The sequence below is a fragment of the Moschus berezovskii genome, chromosome 12 (genome assembly GCF_049115385.1).
Source record: "Moschus berezovskii isolate FMDL1 chromosome 12, NW_MosBer_1.0, whole genome shotgun sequence".
NCBI lineage: Eukaryota > Metazoa > Chordata > Mammalia > Artiodactyla > Moschidae > Moschus > Moschus berezovskii.
The window spans coordinates 1,589,674-1,613,112 of record NC_142471.1 but is presented as its reverse complement, the minus strand read 5'-3'; the positions used below and the strand labels follow the sequence as shown (position 1 = coordinate 1,613,112).

Sequence of the window (23,439 nt, the reverse complement as noted above, 5' to 3'; positions counted from 1 at the left end):
GCAATCCCACGGACCATAGCACACCAGGCCTCTCTGTCCATCACCAACTCCCGGAGTTTACCCAAACTCATGCCCATTGAGTCAGTGATGCCATTCAACCATCTCATCCTCTGTCGTCCCTTCTCCTCCTGCCCTCAATCTTTCCCAGCATTAGGATATTTTTTAATAAGTTGGCTCTTCCCATCAGGTGGCCAAAGTATTGGCGCTTCAGCTTCAACATTGGTCCTTCCAATGAATATTCAGGGTTGATTCCCTTCAGGATGGACTGGATGGATTGCCTTGCTAAGGGACTCTCAAGAGTCTTTTCCAACACCACAGTTCAAAAGCATCAATTCTTCAGCACTCAGCTTTCTTCACAGTCCAACTCTCACATCCATACATGACCACTGGAAAAACCATAGCCTTGACTAGACGGACCTTGGTTGGCAAAGTAATGTCTCTGCTTTTTAATATGCTATCTAGGTTGCTCATGATACCTCACATCAAAATATACAGGTTACAAAATGTGATACATGCACAATCTAGGATATATATTTCAAAATGGTAACTGAAGTTATTTCTGGCTAGTGGGATTACAGGGGTTTATTTTCCTCCATACATTTTTGAGAGGTTTCACATTTCCTACAGTATTTTTTAACTTATAGAATTACCTAAGATTCTATGTAAAAAATACACTTTGGTATTCAATGAGTTAAGTTTACGTAAGAATATAGACAGCTGTTTTCTCTAGAAGGATTCCTTGAATAAACTGTCCAGGAAAAGGTAGGTGATCTACACGGATACTTCTGTAGTTATCAAATATACCCTTGCATGGGGAGAGGTGAAGGTCATCACAGTGTGGCTCTCCTCCAGGTCGAGTTATGTGGAGGACTGTGCCACACACCCTGATTCCCCCAGACAGCCCCCCAGTACTTGGAGGGTGATGGACACTTCAAGAAAAGTATGATTCAGACCCCAAAGATAAAAAGAAGCAAAATTCAATTTCTAAAAAATTTTCTTCAAAAACAAAATGCCAAAACAAAGGGCATGCGTATCCGTCGCCTTCTCCCTCACCAAGAACTCCAGCATGTCTCTCGCTGTGATTCTCAAATGCTGTCTTAACCTTTGACACATTCAATTCAGTTCAGTCGTTCAGTCGTGTCCGACTCTCCGCGACCCCATGAATCACAGCACGCCAGGCCTCCTTGTCCATCACCAACTCCTGAAGTTCACTCAAACTCATGTCCACAGAGTCGGCGATGCCATCCAGCCATCTCATTCTCTGTCGTCCCCTTCTCCTCCCGCCCCCAACCTTTCCCAGCATCAGAGTCTTTTCCAGTGAGTCAACTCGTCGCATGAGGTGGCCAAAGTATTGCAGTTTCAGCTTTAGCATCAGTCCTTCCAATGAACACCCAGGATCTATCTCCCTCAGAATGCACAAATCCCTAAAACAGGAGAATACACAAGGCCCACTCCTCACAATCAAACCCACAACCTTATTGTTTGACTGGGGCCAAAAGCTGTGACTTTCTGAGTAGCATTCAAAGACAGGAGCAAAGAAAACCTTTTCCAAGTCAGAACCGTTTCTGTCTCCTTAATAAACATGCTCACCTTTATAATACCTTTATAATTTATCATTATCAACTACTCAGTTTGTAAAAGAATCAGTTATTTTTTGATGAAGACTATGTTGTGAAAATTCTTTAAATTTTAGAAGGAAAAAATTACTCAATCTCTTTAGGCTTTAATTATGCTATTACTGTTAAAATGTTTCTTTTTTTAAAGCCCCAACCTAACCGACAGAGGTAGCAGAGTCTTTTTCTCTGTCAAAATGAGACAATCAGCCATCACGCTGTGAGAGCAGCACTTTACCCACTGTGGTCAGTGGGCCAGGGTCACCGTCACTGCCTCTCCTCACATGTGGTAACTGGGTTTGTGGCACTCGAGGTGGCACGGTCCCGTGTCCCCAGAGCACAGTGTCACATGACAGGATCTTATGGGTAAGAACAAAGTCCCTCTAAAACCAACATCCTTTAACACAAGAATCCAACCACTTTTTATGCCATCTGACAACTCTCTCTCCCTAACTCCCCTAGAGGCGTTAGGACACTCCTTACCCTGACCTCATGCTGCCCCACCACGGCAATGCAGACAAGAAGCCAGAGGCCAGGCGGCCCCTTCCTGCCCTCTGGTTACCACTGTGAGCAGCTCAGAGGCAGCATCTGCAGCCTGTAGTGGATCCGGCATGAGGGCTGAGCTCTGCAAAGCCAGGAACCGGACTCTCTTCACCACACTTAACTCCTGACCTTTTCGGCTGCTGCAGCAAGTTGTTTAGTGAGTATTCAACTGGGCCAAAGCCTGAATATGCCAGCAACTCCATCTTTATTTAAAGACAGATAAAAACTGCACGATGACATTGGCCAGGACAAAGAAGCTATGAGAAAAACTACTCTTCAGTTAAATCAGTCGCATATTAAGAAAACCAATAAAGGTTTCACACCTTACATCAGCTAGACAGACTGAGGTGAAGCTGGAATTCAGTGTAAATCATTCTGAAATGCATGAAACTGACTGAACAGGTTGTGGTGGTGGTGGTTTAATTGCTAAGCTGTGTTGGACGCTTTGCGACCTTATGGACTGTAGCCCGCCAGGCTCCTCTGTCCATGGGATTTCCCAGGTAAGGATACTAGAAGGCCACATAAATATGCATTATTCACCAAAATATTTTTATTAATACTCTATTATTATGTAGAAACACTTGACATTTTCCCCAAGGAAGTAAACAGTTACCAAGCTCACACTGAATTGCCCCACTCTGTGCTCTTTTGTAAGTTAGCAAATTGTGACACTCATCCCACTAGATATTCTGCTCCCGGCCCTGATCAAAATCAAAACAAATATGCCAGACATGTTCCAGTACATAACATCTAAGCGTCACAGCAATTTCAGAGACGACTTAGTGTAATCCTGCTGTTTTTAGAGTGATAGAAGCTAAGGCCTAGAAGTGGTCTTTGCATACAAGCAGCTGGAACCAGGACCCTGGATGGAGTGAGAGAAAAACGAACGGTAGTAGGTATGAAAACAACTGATAAACTTCGATATAAAAGAGGAAGAAAAAAACAGTATCATGTAACTGAAAACCAAAACTACAGTCATACAACTGTTTTGTAGTAGCTTACAAATAAAGTATAAAAAACTCAGAAATGTTATAAAACTGTAAAAACTTCTAGATGTTTAAGGTCTAAAGTTTTTATAATGACACACTTATACAAATTTTCAGGAAAAACGACCATTTTTAGAAAAAGTCACATTTGTCCTTGGACATAGTATTCATAATTGGCTTTCAAAACAAACTCAAAGTAAGGGTTGGACTTCAAACTTCCCAGCTGGTCGGCCTGCAGCAGCTCCTTCACCTCGGGTAGGTACTCACTGAGCTGAATGCCTAAAAATACAAACACAAAAAGCTTTTTTTATTTCTTTAATTTTCACATAATTCTCAAATGGATTAAGATGACGGATGATAGAAACACCTGTGCTTCTATTTAAAATATAACGTCACTCTATCGGAAAATACTCTGTTCTAAATTCCTTCCATCTGCCAAGCATACTCACAGGCCTGACAATATGACATTCTTCACTTAGTAGGGGCTACATGACTGTTCTACATATTTGGGCTACATGTTTGACTCTAGTGGTCAAAAGAGCCATCAAAACAGCCACTCCATTTAAAGTTTTAAAACAACCTGCAATATTTTCATTTTTCTCCATATCTTAAGCCATTCCTTCAGTGTGGAAGTTTTAAGTTTAACTTGAAAACAACTATTTCAAGACCAAGCAAACAGCCTTCTAAGCAGCTATACCGTAAAAGAAGTAGAAGGTATCAGTGAAAGACTACTTATAGACCAGCTGTAAAATCTGTAAGACAGGAATCCTGAGTTATCAAGGAAGACATAGTTATACTATATCTTCTTAAAAGCCTTTCAGACATTCACCTGTCCCCCAGATCAAAGACCCACTCTTTCACCTGGATAGGTGGTCTCCCCACTCCAGCAATGCCTGACTACAGAGGTGCTTATGTGAGAACTGGTTTTTAATGTGTTTTTCCTGGGTGATCGGTTTGCTTAATTTTTTTAAAATTAATTTCCAGAGTCACCTTTGCTAATATATATTTTCCTTGATTTTGATCAACTCCCTTTTATATCTCAGGTTTATTTTTGAAAAGACATAAAAATTCTTAAAAAAAAAAAAAAGGAAAACAAGTATTTTTTCTGCATTCTCCTATTCAGGAAATAATTTAGTAGAATACTGCCATGAAAGCTATCTGTAGTATCTAACATACTGGCAGTTTCTCTCTGAGACTAGAAGGAGGGAAACCACGCATTCGTCAGTCCTCTGTGAAGCTGGAAAGCCAATAAACATGTGTAGTTACAGAACAGCATATATAATTTTCTCATTTGATAAATAAAATTGGAAGAAACATTTTAAATTAATCAGGTAACATTTTATAACCTGTCACATTACCACAAGCTTCTCAAAATCAAATACTGTTTATTTTTAGCATCATCTAAGCACGTTGCACCATTTTTGCTACTTAGTTATGATACAATAAAAATCTTATAATAAATGTTATGAGACTTAATCTGCAATATTTATGTCATTCATTACAATCAACACACTTTCAATAAAGACTTTTTCTCTGCGAAACAGTATTACACTTGTGAAAATATCAACTTCCTAAAGATCAATTCTCTTAAAAACTTACGACCCCATTCTAAGTGGGAAGTGTTCATTGGCTCTAGGAGGTGGCCACCAGGTTAATACTTCAGTCTAGTGTAGCAAAACTTTTGACTTTTAAGAGAAGTCATAAAACATTTTAAAAAATTTATTTATTTTAATTGGAGGCTAATTACTTACATTATTGTATTGGTTTTGCCATACATTGACATGAATCATCCATGGGTGTACATGTGTCCCCCATCCTGAACCCTCCTCCCACCTCCCTCCCCATCCCATCCCTCAGGGCCATCCCAGTGCACCAGCCGTGGGCACCGTCTCATGCATCGAACTGGACTGGCGATCTATTTCACGTATGGTAAAATGTTTCAGGGCTATCTCTCAAATCGTCCCACCCTCGCCCTCTCCCACAGAGTCCAAAAGTCTGCTCTTTACATCTGTCTCTCTTTTGCTGTCTCACATACAGGGTCATCGTTACCATCTTTCTAAATTCCATATATATGCGTTAATATACTATATTGGTGTTTTTCTTTCTGACTTACTTCACTCTGTATAATAGGCTCCAGTTTCACCCACCTCATTAGAACTGATTCAGATGTATTCTTTTTAATGGCTGAGTAATACTCCATTGTGTATATGTACCACACTTTCTTATCCATTCCCCTGCAGATGGACATCTAGGTTGCTTCCATGTCCTGGCTATTATAAACAGTGCTGCGATGAACATTGGGGTACATGTGTCTCTTTCAATTCTGGTTTCCTCGGTGTGTATGCCCAGCAGAGGGATTGCTGGGTCGTATCACAGTGTCATGATCACTCACCTGGAGCCAGGCATCTTGGAATGTGAAGTCAAGTGGGCCTTAGAGAGGATCACTACGAACAAAGCTAGTGGAGGTGATGGAATTCCAATTGAGCTATTTCAAATCCTTAAGGATGATGCTGTGAAAGTGCTGCACTCAATATGCCAGCAAATTTGGAAAACTCAGCAGTGGCCACAAGACTGGAAAAGGTCAGTCTTCATTCCAATCCCAAAGAAAGGCAATGCGAAAGAATGCTCAAACTACCGCACAATTGCACTCATCTCACACGCTAGTAAAGTCATGCTCAAAATTCTCCAAGCCAGGCTTCAGCAATATGTGAACCGTGAACTTCCAGATGTTCAAGCAGGTTTTAGAAAAGGCAGAGGCACCAGAGATCAAATTCCCAACATCCGCTGGATCATGGAGAAAGCAAGAGAGTTCCAGAAAAACATCTATTTCTGCTTCATTGACTATGCCAAAGCCTTTGACTGTGTGGATCACAATAAACTGTGGAACATTCTGAAAGAGATGGGAATCCCTGACTACCTGACCTGCCTCTTGAGAAACCTATATGCAGGTCAGGAAGCAACAGTTAGAACTGGACATGGAACAACAGACTGGTTCCAAATAGGAAAAGGAGTATGTCAAGGTTGTATATTGTCACCCTGCTTATTTAACTTATATACAGAGTACATCATGAGGAACGCTGGGCTGGAAGAAGCACAAGCTGGAATCAAGACTGCTGGGAGAAATATCAATAACCTCAGATATGCAGATGACACCACCCTTATGGCAGAAAGTGAAGGGGAACTAAAAAGCCTCTTGATGAAAGTGAAAGAGGAGAGTGAAAAGTTTGGCTTGAAGCTCAACATTCAGAAAATGAAGATCATGGCATCTGGTCCCATCACTTCATGGGAAAATAGATGGGGAAACAGTGGAAACAGTGTCAGACTTTATTTTCGGGGGCTCCAAAATGACTGCAGATGCTGATTGCTGCCAGGAAATTAAAAGACGCTTACTCCTTGGAAGGAAAGTTATGACCAACCTAGATAGCATATTAAAAAGCAGAGACATTACTTTGCCAACCAAGGTCCATCTAGTCAAGGCTATGGTTTTTCCCGTGGTCATGTATGGATGTGAGAGTTGGACTGTGAAGAAAGCTGATCGCCGAAGAATTGCTGCTTTTGAACTGTGGTGCTGGAGAAGACTCTTGTGATTCCCTTGGACTGCAAGGAGATCCAACCAGTCCATTCCTGGGTGTTCATTGGAAGGACTGATGCTGAAGCTGAAACTCCAATACTTTGGCCTCCTCATGCGACGAGTTGACTCACTGGAAAAGAGTCTGATGCTAGGAAGGATTGGGGGTGGGAGGAGACGGGGATGACAGAGAATGAGATGGCTGGATGGCATCACCGACTCTGTGGACATGAGTTTGAGTGAACTCCGGGAGTTGGTGATGGACAGGGAGGCCTGGCGTGCTGTGACTCATGGGGTTGCAGAGAGTTGGACACGACTGAGCAACTGAACTGAACTGAACGGATGGCAGTTCTATTTCCAGTTTTTAAAGGAATCTCCACACTGTTCTCCATAGTGGCTGTACTAGTTTGCATTCCCACCAACAGTGTAAGAGGGTTCCCTTTTCTCCACACGCTCTCCAGCATTTATTGTTGGTAGACTTTTTGATAGCTGCCATTCTGACCAGTGCGAAATGTAGGTACCTCATTGTGGTTTTGATTTGCATTTCTCTGATAATGAGTGATGTTGAGCATCTTTTCATGTATTTGTTAGCCGTCTGTATGTCTTCTTTGGAGAAATGTCTGTTTAGTTCTTTGGCCCATTTTTAGATTGGGTCATTTATTTTTCTGGAATTGAGCTGTAGGAGTTGCTTGTATATTTTTGAGATTAATTCTTTGTCAGTTGCTTCATTTGCTACTATTTTCTCCCATTCTGCAGGCTGTCTTTTCACCTTGCATATAGTTTCCTTTGTTGTGCAGAAGCTTTTAAGTTTAATTAGGTCCCATTTGCTTATTTTTGCTTTTATTTCCATTCCTCTGTGAGGTGGGTCATGGAGGATCCTGCTGTGATTTATGTCAGAGAGTGTTTTGCCTATGTTTTCCTCTGGAGTTTTATAGTTTCTGGTCTGACGTTTAGATCTTTAATCCATTTTGAGTTTATTTTTGTGTATGGTGTTAGCGAGTGCTCTAGTTTCATTCTTTTACAAGTGGTTGACCAGTTTTCCCAGCACCACTTGTTAAAGAGACTGTCTTTTCTCCATTGAATATTTTTGCCTCCTTTGTCAAAGATAAATTGTCCATAGGTGTGTGGATTTATCTCTGCGCTTTCTATTTTGTTCCATTGATCTATATTTCTGACTTTGTGACAGTACCATACTGACTTGATGACTGTAGCTTTGTAGTATAGCCTGAAGTCAGGTAGGTTGATTCCTCCAGTTCCATTTTTCTTTTTCAAGACTGCTTTGGCTATTCGAGGTTTTATTTCCATACAAATTGTGAAATTATTTGTTCTAGTTTTCTGAAAAATACCATTGGTAGCTTGACAGGGATTGCCTTGAACCTATAGATTGCTTCTGGTAGTATACTCATTTTCACTATATTGATTCTTCCCATCCATGAAATGGTATATTTCTCCATCTATTTGTACCATCTTTTATTTCTTTCATCAGTGTTTTATAGTTTTCTATATATAGGTCTTTTGTTTCTTTAGGTAGATTTATTCCTAAGTATTTTATTCTTTTTGTTGCAATGGTGAATGGAATTGTTTCCTTAATTTCTCTTTCTGTTCTCTCATAGAAAACAAAGACTTTTGTAAGAGCTCTTCTCAATTATTAAATGCCAGAGACTAATTAGGAGAAAAATGTTAAATTCCATGCAATAACATGCATTTTTTTTTTCCCCCCTCTATGGCAACCTACACCAGTACTCTTGCCTGGAAAATCCCATGGATGGAGCAGCCTGGCCGGGTCCATAGGGTGGCAAAGAGTCGGACATGACTGAGTGACTTCACTCACTATAATATACTTTAAAACTGAAAAGCATATTAAGGAAGCATATAAATATTAAAAACAAAACATAAAAACTGAAAAGCTCCAGGTGGGTAACTTAAATATATTGACAGGCTAAATTCATCCCACAAGCTGAAATAATTGTTAGGCTGCCCAAGTCTATGAAATATAATGGAAGCTATCTATATCTACCTCCAGAATCTGCCCTTTAAAAACATTTACTCTTTAAATGTAAATAATATGGAAGTCATATTATTAAAAAGATTCCAAAGATAAATGCCTTCAGCATGGTATTGTGTTTTATATATATATAACATTATAAATATATATTATATCATTATACAATACATATAATAGTTTCCAATTGTTTTTGTCCTTTGGTCAAAACTTAATAATCCTTTTTGTAAAATTATAGGTTTCTATTCATTTTCCATCTATGATATATAATCTAAAGACAGCAAAAACTGCAAGGTGAACTTTAAATAGTACCATATACTTAATTAGCCACAATTCGGTTCAGTGGCACCTTTGCAAGAACTAACTTCATGGAAAGCATCAGATTTGGATCCAAATGAATCACTTCAACAGCACAAAGAAATCAACCATATCCAGTTACTTCTTCAATTCCAAATATAGAAAGGAGAAAGCCTAGGAGATATATTTTAACAGTCTGAATTTCAAGTATTTTTAAGCAAAAGATATTTTATTTTGTTATCTCCATTATTTAATTTAAATTTTTTATTTTTTGACAATGAAATGGCTTAACTGCCTTTGTGTTATTTATTCATCTTTGAAAATAAAAGTGTCATTAAACCTACTGTCAATGTGTGGTAGTCAAGAGTCTATTTTTCATAAACAAACCTCCAGGTCAGCACTGAGGTCAAGAGTTCTATGCAGAGTCAAACTTGTAGCATGTGAGCACCAAGAGATTGCTGCTCCTTCACCTCACTCACATGCTGGCTGGTGTGGTGAGCGCCTCAGTTCCCCTCTGAGGCCCTCGTCATTTCAGTTAAACCAGGGATTCTCAAGCAGAGGACCGCAGAGTGGAATCTACTACAGAAGAGCTGTAAACGTGAATCTGTAAAATAATTCTAGCCTTTCTAAGAACAAAAGTTTAATGAGTGACTACTATGTACCAGGCACTGGGCTGCACATGTCTTATGCAGATCAAATAATGTGTCCTGCAGACATAGGTATGGAACATTTCCAACTGTATGCAAATGTCAGCATCATGAATAAAATTCCCATCCATTTACAAGGGCTGCTGAGTTTACAATAGTTTCTGTCAGTGTGTACTTTTTTCCAGGTGGTTTTAAAGAGTGTCCTTGTATCTTAAAAGATTGGCAAATACTAGGTTAGCCTATTTTGCACATTGCCCAGATTTAACATCATCTGTTTTGATAATTCTATAATAAATGAGCTATACTTGTGCTCATGTATTCAGTTCAGTCGCTCAGTCGTGTCCGACTCTTTGCAACCCCATGAACCGCAGCACACCAGGCCTCCCTGTCCATCACCAACTGCCGGAGTCCATCCAAACCCATGTCCATTGAGTCAGTGATGCCCTCCAGCCATCTCATTCTCTGTCATCCCCTTCTCCTCCTGCCCTCAATCTTTCCCAGCATCAGGGTCTTTTCAAATGAGTCAGCTCTCCGCATCAGGCGGCCAAAGTACTGGAGTTTCAGCTTCAGCATCAGTCCTTCCAATGAACACCCAGGACTCACCTCCTTCAGGATAGACTGGTTGGATCTCCTTGTAGTCCAAGGGACTCTCAAGAGTCTTCTCCAACACCAGTTCAAAAGCATCAATTCTTCGGCGATCAGGTTTCTTTATATCCCAACTCTTACATCCATACATGATGACTGGAAAAACCACAGCCTTCCTGACGGACCTTTGTTGACAAAGTAATGTCTTTGCTTTTTAATATGCTGTCTAGGTTGGTCATAACTTTCCTTCCAAGGAGCAAGCGTCTTTTAATTTCATGGCTGCAGTCAGTATCCACAGTGATTTTGGAGCCCAGAAAAATAAAGTCTGACACTGTTTCCACTGTTTCCCCATCTATTTCCCATGAAGTGATGGGACCAGATGCCATGATCTTCGTTTTCTGAATGTTGAGCTTTAAGCCAACTTTTTCACTCTCTGCTTTCACTTTCATCAAGAGGCTCTTTAGTTCCTCTTCACTTTCTGCCATAAGGGTGTTGTCATCTACATATCTGAGGTTATTGATATTTCTCCCGGCAATCTTGATTCCAGCTTGTGCTTCACCAGCCCAGCATTTCTCATGATGTACTCTGCATATACGTTAAATAAGCAGGGTGACAATATACAGCCTTGATATACTCCTTTTCCTGTTTGGAACCAGTCTGTTGTTCCATGTCCCGTTCTCACTGTTGCTTCCTGACCTGCATACAGGTTTCTCAAGAGGCAGGTCAGGTGGTCTGGTTATTGCTGAAGCCTGGCTTGGAGAATTTTGAGCATTACTTTACTAGTGTGTGAGATGAGTGCAATTTGGGATTGGAATGAAAGCTGACCTTTTCCAGTCCTGTGGCCACTGCTGAGCTTTCCAAATTTGCTGACATATTGAGTGCAGCACTTTCACAGCATCATCTTTTATGATTTGAAATAGCTCAACTGGAATTCCATCGCCTCCTCTAGCTTTGTTTGTAGTGATGCTTCCTATGCCCACCTGACTTCACATTCCAGGATGTCCAGCTCTAGGTGAGTGTGAGTGATCACACCTTCGTATATAAAATGCACAAAATTTCTCACCTCTAGTCTAACATTCTCCATATATTAGTTATATGAAAGGAAGTAAAAGTTAAGTGTGCTCTACTTCATCTCCCTTCATAACAAACAGTTAACCATAAAAGCCTCTTTATTTATTTGGATCTTGATCAGGAAATAGAAGTTTGTTCTCTCTCTCCGGTACAAAACATATACAAAACATACTCCTTTCTTGTTTCCTTTTGTCCTTAAAGTTAATTTTAATATCCAAAATGAATTGGGAGAATATTCTGTGGTTTGTTCTCAAGCATGGTAAGGCCAGTTTAGTATGGGACACACCAAAAAAATTGCATTTCAGATGTTCAAGCTTCACAAAAGTTTACTGGCCAAGCAGATGGCAACTCCACCATGACACAGCTCCCTCCCTTTATTTTAAACAAATCTAAGTACAATACCATTTAATTTTAACCTTCTGGTATTTGATACCTGGGCAAATCTCCATTATTCTAAGACTTCTGGTATTTGATACCTGAGCAAATCTCCATTATTCTAAGACTTCAAACCAAGGAGTGACACTGTAATTTCCAATATTAATCAACCACTTACCATCTTTTAAAAGTTTCTGTAAGATTTTCACAAATATACTGTCTTTAGATACTTCAATTGGATCATCGTTACCATCCGAACTGGACCAGCTAGAAAACAAAACCACTGTGAGGAGAGAATGAAACCAGGGCCATAATCTGAAATAAATGACTTGCTTGCTGTTGTGGATTTGTTTTGATATTTGTAGTGGGCTTCCCTGGTGGCTTAGAGGTAAAGAATCTGCCTCCAGTGCAGGATACTTTGGTTCAGTCCCTGGGTTAGTAAGATGCTCTGGAGAAGGAAGTGGCCACCCAGTCCAAGATTCTTGCCTGGGAAATCCCATGGACAGAGGGGCTTGGTGAGCTACAGTCCATGGGGTTGCAAAAGAGTCAGACACAAGTTAGCGACTTAACAACAACAGCAACAACAGCGGGTAAAGAATCTTGAATTTTGTGACACTATTGAAAATTGCTTAAATAAAGGAGCTTCAAATTAGATATACCCAGAGTGTCTATATTAGATGTAAGATGCTACAGCCAGGTAGCAGGTATTTAATGTCCAAACCAAGTAGTAAGGTATTTTTCCCCAGAAAATTTTGTAAGTAAGTAACAAACCTAGTGATGACCCCAAAGTATGACCTTTCAGAGCACAGGCAATAGTTTAAACGTAGTTTAAATATATTATAATATATTCTGTTTTTCATAAAATGGCAACCAGTGTCTGATGTAACCTAAATTTTCTTTATCTGGTTGAGATTATCTGCTACTGAAATACAAACCCACAGAACCACGCTCTGTAGTAATCAGTGGCTACATCCCTCATACTTTGAAGCTAAGACAAGGAATTCCAGTCAAATGACATAGTATGCTTTTTACAACTGGGAAGGAGAACCCAACAGGCAGAGCTAGATGCTTCAGAGGATGACCTCCAAAACCATATCTGACAACAATTTAAACTATCTATGAGTGATCACAGGAAGAAATGCTTTAGTAAAAATAGTTCCACTGCAATTTCTCAAAGCCACATTAAGGAAAATTGAGTAGAGAAGGCCTTTATGACTAAAGTCATGCTCTCTTTAACATTCTTTTCTGGGCCAAACATTTTTTTAAAAAAAGTATGGACTTCCCCTGGTGGTCCAGTAGTTAAAATTCCGCACTTTCACTGCAGGGAGCAGTTTGAGTCCTGATTGGAGAACTAAGATGCTGTATCCGATGCAGTGTGGCAAAATTAAAAAAAAAATTCTTTCCCAGGGAAAAATCCAACTCTACAACTGATTATTCTCAGTCTCTCTTTGCTTATGAATCAACACCACCATTCCAGTGGATAGAAATCCTTCTCTGCAGGGAGATTACAGTGAAAAAGAGGTCTCAGTAACTTAGAAGACAATATTGATTCTCAAACTGTAGTAATCTCTTATTAAAAAAAAAAAGTAGCCTCAAGTCTTCCTATGAAGAACTAGGCCAACTTCTGAAAAAACAAGGAACATATATATTTCTGTGCAAATTGACAGTACAAAATTTAAAATCAAAAGTAGAGACTCATTACTCCAGTGGTCCTAAATCCTTAAGCAATTCCTTAATTACTGAATAAAAAAAATTAGGATTGCTAATGAAACTATTAACATTTTCATAATATATGTTACAATACAATTAGGTTACAAAATGATTTTGATGTATAGTATCATAATCTTCCTGAAGAGTCCTTTCCCAAAATCATGTCTTAGATTCACACTATGGGAACTTACTTATCTCTCTGAAGAGCTTTGCAAAGGATTTCCAGTTTTAGATCATTGATATTTACATCTTCCTCCTTCACAGCAAAAGAAAAAAAATCCTCATTAAGTCCTGATTTTAAAAAATACATTTTTAATTTTAGTTATGTCAGCTCCTAATACTATATAAATATTATTAAGCTTTACTTTATAATTTTAAGAGTTCCCCTGACCAGTAGCTCAGCTGGTAAACAACTGCCTGAAATTCAGGAGACCCCAGTTCGATTCCTGGGTCAGGAAGATCCCTGGGAGAAGGGAACGGCTACTCACTCCACTATTCTTGCCTGAAGAATTCCATGGACAGAAGAGCCTAGCAAATTTCCCTTTCTGTAAGATGTTAATGTTGATAGTCTTACTCAGAAGAGTAAGACTATCAATAATTTCATGTGAAATTGTTTCCGATTATTCAGAGATAACTTGATTTTATCAGGAAGCATTAGAGTGTCAAGATTTTAAACAAAGTACCATAAAAATCAACATATTATGTCTTTATAATCTACCAAACTATTCTCAGTTGCAGGGCTGACTATTTACCCTATAAAATCATCATTACAATCTTTTTTTTCAAAGCAGGCTGAGAAACAACTTCTCTTAGGGTGAGTACTATGAAGAATAAATTGACAAAGCAGCCTATCAGTTTGAGAAACTAACAATGACTCATTAAATAAAAGAGAAAAACTCTGTCAGGACCTTGAAATGCAATTTTTATTTTTGCAGAGAAAAAGATACTTGGAAATGTGTGAGAATTATCAGGAGGTGAGCTCTTTTGACAGCTTTTCTAAAGACTTTTATGTACTCCAAGGGTTACAGGTAGCTGAACCAGGTAGTCTTTTAAAATTAAGACATTTTCAACATGTACTCAGTTCTTCAGAAAACTATACACAAATTGTGATCCTTACCTGAGATTATCAAGTGACTTTACATACCTCATCAATATATTCCAGCAAGTCCAAAGCCTTCTTGAAATCATACTCATTAGCTCTTCTGTTTTCTTCACAGATATACAGCTGTAGAAAGTTAAAACAAAGGGAGAATTACTGTAAGTTATCCTATAAACAAGACTAGAGAGATTCACAGAGAAGTTACCACATTTACAGGTATCTTTAAAGCAAAGAACAGTGGCACATTTGGAAGTTAAACTCCATCTACCTCAAACAAACTGTCTTTTAAAATGCACCTATGTTCATTTAGTAATTAACTTGTATAAGTTGTTGTATATATAGCTTTAAAATATCAGTAAATTGCTTTTGCATTTTTAAAGTTGGCTATAATGCTTTTGAAATGTTCTCATTTAATAGTTTTTTAAACATTGAGACTGATGAGAAAGCATGCAGTTGGTCTATAGTTTACTTAAAAGACAAAACACACCAGTATGTTACCAATGGTTATTCCTGGTTGGTTAGATCACAGCTAACTATATAATCATAAATGTCCTGTAACACATCATAAATGTCCTATTAATAACACTTCTTTTTAAAATACTGCATAAAATCCTTTAACAGCGAAGACAATATTCAAACTATTTCAGAAAAAAACCTATCCACTTGTCATTGTGTTACAACACTTGTCAACAATATTTTATTTGTTTCTGAACCTCCTTTCTTCCCCAATGTCAATATATTTGAAATTGGAATGCAGCATTAAAATTGATAATGTATCAAAGTTGGTAAAACTTTTTCCATCTTACCAGTATATAAAACAATGGTCTTATAGACAACAGTTCCTCAGGTTTTTAAATTAGATATGCTCTATGAGGAGAAGCTGGTGTGAGCTCAGTGTGAGCTCAATAGGAAATCTGTTATTAATACTAATAATGGCTAAAATACCAAAGTTTTTGAATTGCTTGCTTTCTTAGTAACATAATTAGGGTAAACTCAAGGTGACTATAAGACATTGTTCTTACATTTGAAATACTTTCTTGAAAGGAAAAGAGAGAAGCAGAATTAAGGGTGTAACTGTACACAATAAAACTGCCTTATACTGGGCTGCAGCTCCTAATCTAGCTATGTCCTCAGGAACCTGCTAAGTTGCAGAGGAATGATGAGGATGGCACTTACAGGCTGTGCAAATCCAGTTCCTAAAATCATCTTTCTTTTTAAAGAACCTGAACTATATCTCTTCATACATATTTGTCTTGTACTAGAAAAGCACAGTGGAAGTAATTTCTTCTGGTCACCTAGATAAGCATCTTGAAGAACAGACAGAGAGCTACTGGGGGCAGAGGCTGATCCTCTGCTTTCTGCTAACTGGCATCCTGCTCCTAAGCAGCTCTGACACCTGACTCCTGAGGATAGTGACCAGGAAAATAGGAAATGGAAAGGTGTCCACTCTGAGAAACTGTACTAAGGGGCCAAGGAAACACAGGTTGTTCTGAGACTAAGACGGTGTAGGGATGTGAAAAGCACACACGCCAATGAGTTGCGATGCGGTCAGTACAGGCATGGCACTGAGACTCAGCTGTTTCTCAGCTAGCAGCTGTTCAGGCAGGGTCTCCTGGTGCAGCAGAAAGCGCTCTTGCTCAGCCATTTCTAGAAGACAACGCAGGGAGAAGTATGAACATTCACTTTTGCTCTGTCATCAACAAATATAAATTTAAAAAGAAAAAGGAACAGCTCTGAAGGTAATCCCATCACTATTCAGTGATTTGAGAATGTTATTAATTCTGCTTATTCTTGATTCCTAACTATGTTATAAATACTCATGGTCTTATCCATGTGGTTGTCCCACAACCAGAAATATCAGGGAGAAAAGAGCTAAGAAAACAAACCTGATCGAAGCGACTGTAGAGAAGATGGCAATTTCAAAGACAGAAGTCCCCCAAATCTGAAGTGTCCCAGTCTGTTTTAAGGTCACTCTGTAAAGTACTTCTTTCTGCCTTATGAGAGTGTCTCGTATAATCTTGTTCAGTAAAGGACATGATGAGAACTTTCCAGGAGAACAACACCCAGAGGACTGTGCACCAATCCTATTACCCAGCAATGGTTATTAATCTCCATATGATGAGGTGACAGAGGCTCTGGGTCTGCATAAACCATCGTGACCTGGCTTCACCCATGAGAACAAGCTGGGTTGCAGGGAAAAAGGGCTGAGAACTGTTTGCTAACAGCAGTTACAGCAAAATGGAATGACTAAAGCACAGATATGCTCATTTAAATACTAGCATCATTCCACATGATCCCAATCTTGCAAAAACTAAATGGAATTGTTTTGTGCAATTTCCATACCTAAGAAAACACACTGGAAGGATACAGAAAAAAGTAACAGTAGTCATCTCTAGGGTAGTGGCATTATATTATTATTTTCTTGATATTTTTCTATACTTTATAAATTTCCATAAGGAAATTTTTATATAACCAATATAAAGTTACCTTTTAAATATCTATTTCCTTCAATTAGACATAATGTGATAATAGCCTGCAGGAAATTACTGAGGCCTGAAAATATTCTCATTGTACTAAGAAAGCGAAAGCCAAGAAGAAGCGATCAAATGCAAAACAATAACCAGATGTAAGGGGGAAAACCAGAAGCAAAACCTCATGTTAAAATGTTTTGACGGGGGACTTCCCTGCTGGTCCAAGGGTTGGGAGTCCACCTGTTAACGCAGGGGACATGGGCTTGATCCTTGGTCCAGGATTCCACATGCTGCAGGGCAGCTGGGCCCATGCACCACGACTGCTAGAACCTGCATACCCTAGAGCCCGAGCCCTACAAGAGAAGCTTCCATAATGAGGAGCTTGGACACCACAATCAGAGAGTAGCTCCCACTCATTGCAACTCAAGGAAGCTTGCATGCAGCAACAAAGACCCAGCACAGACAAAAATAATAAAAATAAATTTAAAAAAAATTTTTAATATTTTGATTAACATGCTCTGTCTCTGACGGCCAGGTTAAAATATGGTTGCCCCTGCAGACTACCAACCAGCCTTGCAAAACATATACACACTTCTCTAGAACAACAGGCACCATTAGCATTTAAAAATAAAAGACAGTGAAAAATAATTTCAATAATAAAAGTTAAATGCTAATCCTATGATTTGAGTACTCAATTTTACAAAAAGTAAAACATTTTTCTCAAGGAACACCCAGTGTCTCTGACTGTTAGAACTACGCATTTTGTAGTGTACCCTGGGTCACTACTATGGGCTTCCCCCACAGCTCAGTTGGGAAAGAATCTGCCTGCAATGCGGGAGACCTGGGTTCAATCCCTGGGTTGGGAAGATCCCCTGGAGAAGGGAACAGCTACCCACTCCAGTACTCTGGCCTGGTGAATTCCATGCGCAGAGTCGACACAACTGAGCAACTTTCACTTTTTTTCCAGGTCACGAGGCTAGTCAGTTGGAAAACACATGTGAAACAAGATCGGTCTAATTTCTGTCCAGATTCCTTCCACTACATCTACTCCTTGGAGGAAGAAAGTGACAGCAGTGGAATGCGAATCTAGATCCCAGATAGACTACTCCTGTCGCCAATACCTCTATTTACATATACTTCACCCAGAACCACACGGCTGAGACACCTCCCCAAAGTATGGAATTAGGTATATTCATACTCTCAGGGGTGATACTGCTCTTAGGACTTTTCAGGGGACAGCCAAGAAATACATTTAGAAAACAACCATGACTCCATGTGATACATGCAATTCAAACGCAATAATATAGGGTTCTTCCTCAACTTCCTTCTATATTTATACCTCCATTCCCTTTGCTTCTCAAAAATAATATTCTCAATCATTTTCTCAGTCTACAATATACAGAATGTGAAACAGAATAGTTTCACTACTATGACATCAACAATTTTTGAATTCTGAAATCAAGAGCTTCAGAATTACCACCACCTACAGCAAACCCACTGAATAAATGTCATGTTTCTTGGCATGGTAGTTTGTTCCTAACATATGATTTGCTAAGGGTGTAATCAGAGTACTCTGTCCAAATCATTTGAATTTATTCTTCAGGAATTCTTATTTAAAGCACAAATTACTTTTCTATAAAAAGAGAACTCTAATTATATAACTGAGTAATTGTCTAAGAACACTGAATAGAAAGGGGATGGCTCCTGTCTCTAAAGGATCCCATTAACTGATAACAGGAATGCATTCTACGATTACACTGACAGCATGACTGACTTGTACATCTTCTTGTTCAAATACTGCCTTTTACCTTCAATTTTTTCTTGCAGTGTATCTTCTGAAAAGTCTGAAGCTAATGCAGCCAATTTACTCAAGCCAAGAAGGGTTTTTTTCTTTGCAAAGTAACGAGTTTCCCTATTTGCCAAACCCAGAAGTGTTGCATGAGCCTACAATAACAAAATATGAAAATTGTGGTAAAATCCTCGGTATTAATCCAAGTTAAAATAATGATTAAGTAAAACCCAAACTTGGTTTCCCCACCTCAAGCTATAGCAATGAAAGATCAAGTCACTATTAGCAAAACTTAAAACAGATAAGCAGCATACTTTGAGAGTAATTACACAATATCAGCCACTCACACTAGTCACTGGGAAAAGAAACATGTATAAAACGTTTGCTCTATAATACTTATATATTCACGACAACACCTTGTCAAGGAGAAACTTGAATTTATTTAATGTTTTTACTGATAATTTGAACATTTCTATTATAAGAAAATAATCATTACAAAAAACGGCCAATGACTGTTATTTATGTGTTGAAGTTTTTGTGCTTTATTTTATTGTAAATACAGTCAAATTACAATAGGCTTCATTTCTTTTAACTGAGATATAACAAGTAATGGCAATACCAACATAAATGAAAAATACTTTTATCAAATTATGTGAGAAAGATACACATTTTTAAAAAATCTGTAATATTTAACTACAAAAAAAACAAACTAGCTAAATAAAAAATTGCCTAAATCTGATCCATACAGCCGAAACCTTACCTTTTCTAATTCTTGGCCGTTAATCTCGTGTAACCAGCTGAGATGTTGATGAGCCTGTAAAAAACTCGCCAACTGTCCATGCTGAGAAATGGGCTGGGATAACAATCTGCCTCGCTTCCCTTTCTCCAGATACCAACGGAAGAGAAAGTCTGAAAAACTCTGTAAAGAACAAAGCAAGAATCCAAGAATATTTAGCAATACAGTTTCAAAAAATACCTTTCTGATGAAAATATAGTAAGTTTTTTTCCCAAAAGTGTTAGACTCCAGCATGGAAATCCTGTTTTTAAATACCAAGTTCCTAATTTTAGGGTCCTCAAATGACTTCACTTGACAAAGGAGGACATTCAGATTCAGAATGGGGATCTTGCTCAACGTCACCCAGAATCTAAATGTGTTCTGTCCAATATGGTAGTCACTGCTCACATGGAGCTGTTTAAACTTAATCTAAAATGTAAAAATCAGTTCCTCAGAGACATCAGTCACATTTCAAGTACTCAAAAGGCCATCTGTGGCCGGAGACTCACATTTTGGACAGCACATATGAGCAAGATCTCATCACCAGGAAGGTCTACTGGACACTGCTGGGACTCCATCCTTCCAGGGTGAAAGATTCCAGGGTAGAACCGTGTGCCATGCATTCATATGGCTGGCATGATAAATCAGAATTTAGCGAGGCTCCAAATGCCCAGGACATTTGCTGGATACTGCAGTAGAGTAAGGTTGGGCTGGAAAGGAAGACAAGTGTCCTGCAGGCTCACACATTACTTACGAGATGTTTCCACAAAAGGGGGAATTCTGCAAGGAACCACCAGTCCCATTAGATATTTGAAACAAATTAATTCATTGGATGAATGAATGTAACAGAAGCAGCAATTAAGCCCTGGCCTACCTCTCTTCTTGATGAATTGAGTGATCTGCCTTTCATTTTTATCTGCCTTCCAGGGGAGAAAAACCAGTGCTGATTTCCATCTTTATGATTAACACACACAAAGTCCAAAATACAACTTAGGAAGCAGAAAACTATGGAATCAGCACAAAAGGACTTTAACTAGTAAACAAATTTTTTTAAAAAAAGAAACAAAGTAGAATGCATGGAAAATGTCAACAGAGAATAAGAATCCTTAAAAAGAATAAAAATTACGATAAGCACAAAGTACATACTTTAGCACTATTATGAAAAACAAGATAAGTCAGGTCCAGAAATCAGGTACTGATCAAATAAGGTATATCCAGTCCATGAAATACCATAACACCATTAAAAATGTGGTTGTGTGATATTCAATGATATAGACAAATGTCTCTTATATATTAAGTGAAATAAGCAGTTAATAAAACATGCTTCATAGATTAAAAAGACAATAAACCAAATGTTTAAAAAAGAGTTCTCTCTGGTGGTAGAATTATGAATGAATTCTTCTAAAGAAGAATTATGATCTTCTTTTTTCTTTATGGTGGTTTCCTGAATTTTATACAGTGTTATGTTTATAAAAAATCAGTTTTTACATAAAGATCAACTGGCTAAATAAACTGGCTTTAAGGAACAACTTAAATTTACATAGATAGTGTCATAATGGGAACTTTAAAAAAAAATTAGGCATTAAAAAAAAAAGGAAACATGATGTCAAAGAAGGAAAACAAGAGTTTTAGGTAAATGGGAAGCTGAGCTCTCTTAACAGCAGCATCCTATGCTTCCAACATCTTCCATTCAAACTGTGGAACTCTACCAATACTACTATACCTAAGTGCTTTGAAAATATAAACATAGAAATAAAAGTCTCGACATATTTTTCAAAGGTCAAAGAATCCTTCTGTAATATTTATATATAAAAAACTGTCTGACAATTTACAAAGAAACATAATGTACAAATTAGTATCCAGTAAGGAGATCAATCCTGGGTGTTCATTGGAAGGACTGATGCTAAAGCTGAAACTCCAATACTTTGGCCACCTCATGCGACGAGTTGACTCACTGGAAAAGACTCTGATGCTGGGAAAGGTTGGGGGCGGGAGGAGAAGGGGACGACAGAGAATGAGATGGCTGGATGGCATCACTGACTCTGTGGACATGAGTTTGAGTGAACTCCGGGAGTTGGTGATGGACAGGGAGGCCTGGCGTGCTGTGATTCGTGGGGTGGCGGAGAGTCGGACACGACTGAGCGACTGAACTGAACTGAAACTGCAAAAAGACTGCATCAGTTTCCAAAAACTCCAAGTAAGAACTTCCCTGGTGGTACTATGGATGAGAATCTGCCTGCCAATGCAGGGGATATGGGTTCGATCCCTCATTTGTGAAGATTCCACATGCCATGAATCAACTAAGCCCAAGCGTCACAACTGAGCCTGTGCTCTAGGGCCCAAAACCTGCAACTACTGAAGCCCGTGTGCCTAGGGTCTGTGCTCTGCGACAACAGAAGCCACTGCAAGGAGACACCACAGGCTGCAACCAAGAGTAGCTCCCACTCACCGCAGCTGGAGAAAGCCTGCATGCAGCAACGAAGACCCAGTGCAACCAAAAATAAATAAAATTACACATATTAAAAAAAACCCCAAAACCTAAGTAAGACGTAAAATGGTAAAGCCTTATGACAGGATCCACTGCCTACACCCCTGTGTTCATTACCTGATCAGCAAACTGGGTCATGTAGCGCTGTAGTCTGGTCTGGTTGTCAGTCTGCTCACACATTTGTACCAAGATATCAAAGTCACAGTACTTTTCTGCCAATGAAGCAGCCCATGGGTACTGGCCTAGTGTGACTGTGGGAATGAGAACAGATGGGAAAAAAATCCTGTTAGTGAAAACTTAATACGTGATAAAAAATAATATTCCTTGAAATTTTGCCTTTATTCCTATTACATACTAAAAGCAATGAATGGAAACCTTTCTAGTTATTGGCATAGTTTCATAATCCATATAAGCTCATTAAAGATGTATATTCAGCCCTTCCTTCATCACTGCCCACCTAAGATGCTACTCCCCTCTTTCACGTAGCAAGACAAGCTCCTCTTCTGAATCTTGGCTATGACAGTCTGGCCATGAACTCTGCTGCAGTCTCATCACCCATCCACACCCTCGAACGGCCCTTGCCTGCTCTGCCCGGTGGCCTAGCCATTCCTATGAAGGTCTCAGACGGAAACAAGTTCTTTGAGGGCAGTCTCCACACGCTGATAATTTATTCTTTTGTAAATCATCTTCAGCATTATCTAGGATACTTTTACCAGGTAAGTAATGACAATAAGGCTGAACAGATGAACACAGAAAGACATACATATGAAGTGTCACTTAAGTTCTGAGCTACAACTGGGTTAACAATGTTGCCAGAATGATCTGACTCCTCAATTCGTTCTGTAGACTCAAAGACCCACAGTCCTCACTATTAAATATGAACTTACGAAGCGGAGATAAAAGATCTGATCTTTTCTGTAGGTATTCCATTTCCAGATTGCTATATCTTTCTTGATCACTGGATTTGTCCACAGACTTGAGCTGAGAAACATAACCATCCAGGAAGCCATCAATCAGTGCTACTAACTGCTCTGTTAGAACATTTCGGAGGTTGCTGTCTGCCTGAGGATAAACCATCTTCAGGACAGTCCTATGCTGCCGCACTATTGCTGTTCGGATGCCAGCAGGACCGCTGGTTGCTGTGAAATCACACAAAATAATAGGACAAGTAAGGGTTCCATAATGGCTACAGGGAAGACCAACTGCCTAAGAATTACATCCTGTCACCTTTGATGGAAAAAGAAATCAAACAGGGAGTCAGTAGACACTTGTCTATGTACTGCTCAAAACCATCTTCTCTATGGAGATGGCCTCGGCAAAGTCTGCCTCTTCTTCCTTCTCAATTCCTTTAATACAACTCCACTTACTTCTGTATGTTAAATCAACATAAAATATAGTACTACTTTCAGGGCCTGCTTCT

At 39.0% G+C, this 23,439-nt stretch overlaps 1 protein-coding gene across 1 annotated transcript in view; it reads right to left on the bottom strand.

Moving 5' to 3' along the window:
* Positions 1–2,682: 2,682 nt before the first annotated feature.
* Positions 2,683–23,439, bottom strand: part of NUP133 (nucleoporin 133) — a 60,276-nt gene continuing 39,519 nt past the window's right edge. Inside the window, exons 18-26 of the mRNA XM_055425843.2 lie at positions 22,907–23,158; positions 22,137–22,270; positions 19,517–19,675; positions 18,776–18,911; positions 16,025–16,143; positions 14,542–14,622; positions 13,589–13,653; positions 11,866–11,954; positions 2,683–3,421 (exon numbers count right to left, since the gene is read on the bottom strand). Of these exons, the coding sequence (XP_055281818.1) occupies positions 3,285–3,421; positions 11,866–11,954; positions 13,589–13,653; positions 14,542–14,622; positions 16,025–16,143; positions 18,776–18,911; positions 19,517–19,675; positions 22,137–22,270; positions 22,907–23,158 (1,172 nt within the window). The 3' untranslated portion in view covers positions 2,683–3,284. The remainder of the gene's footprint in view (positions 3,422–11,865; positions 11,955–13,588; positions 13,654–14,541; positions 14,623–16,024; positions 16,144–18,775; positions 18,912–19,516; positions 19,676–22,136; positions 22,271–22,906; positions 23,159–23,439) is intronic.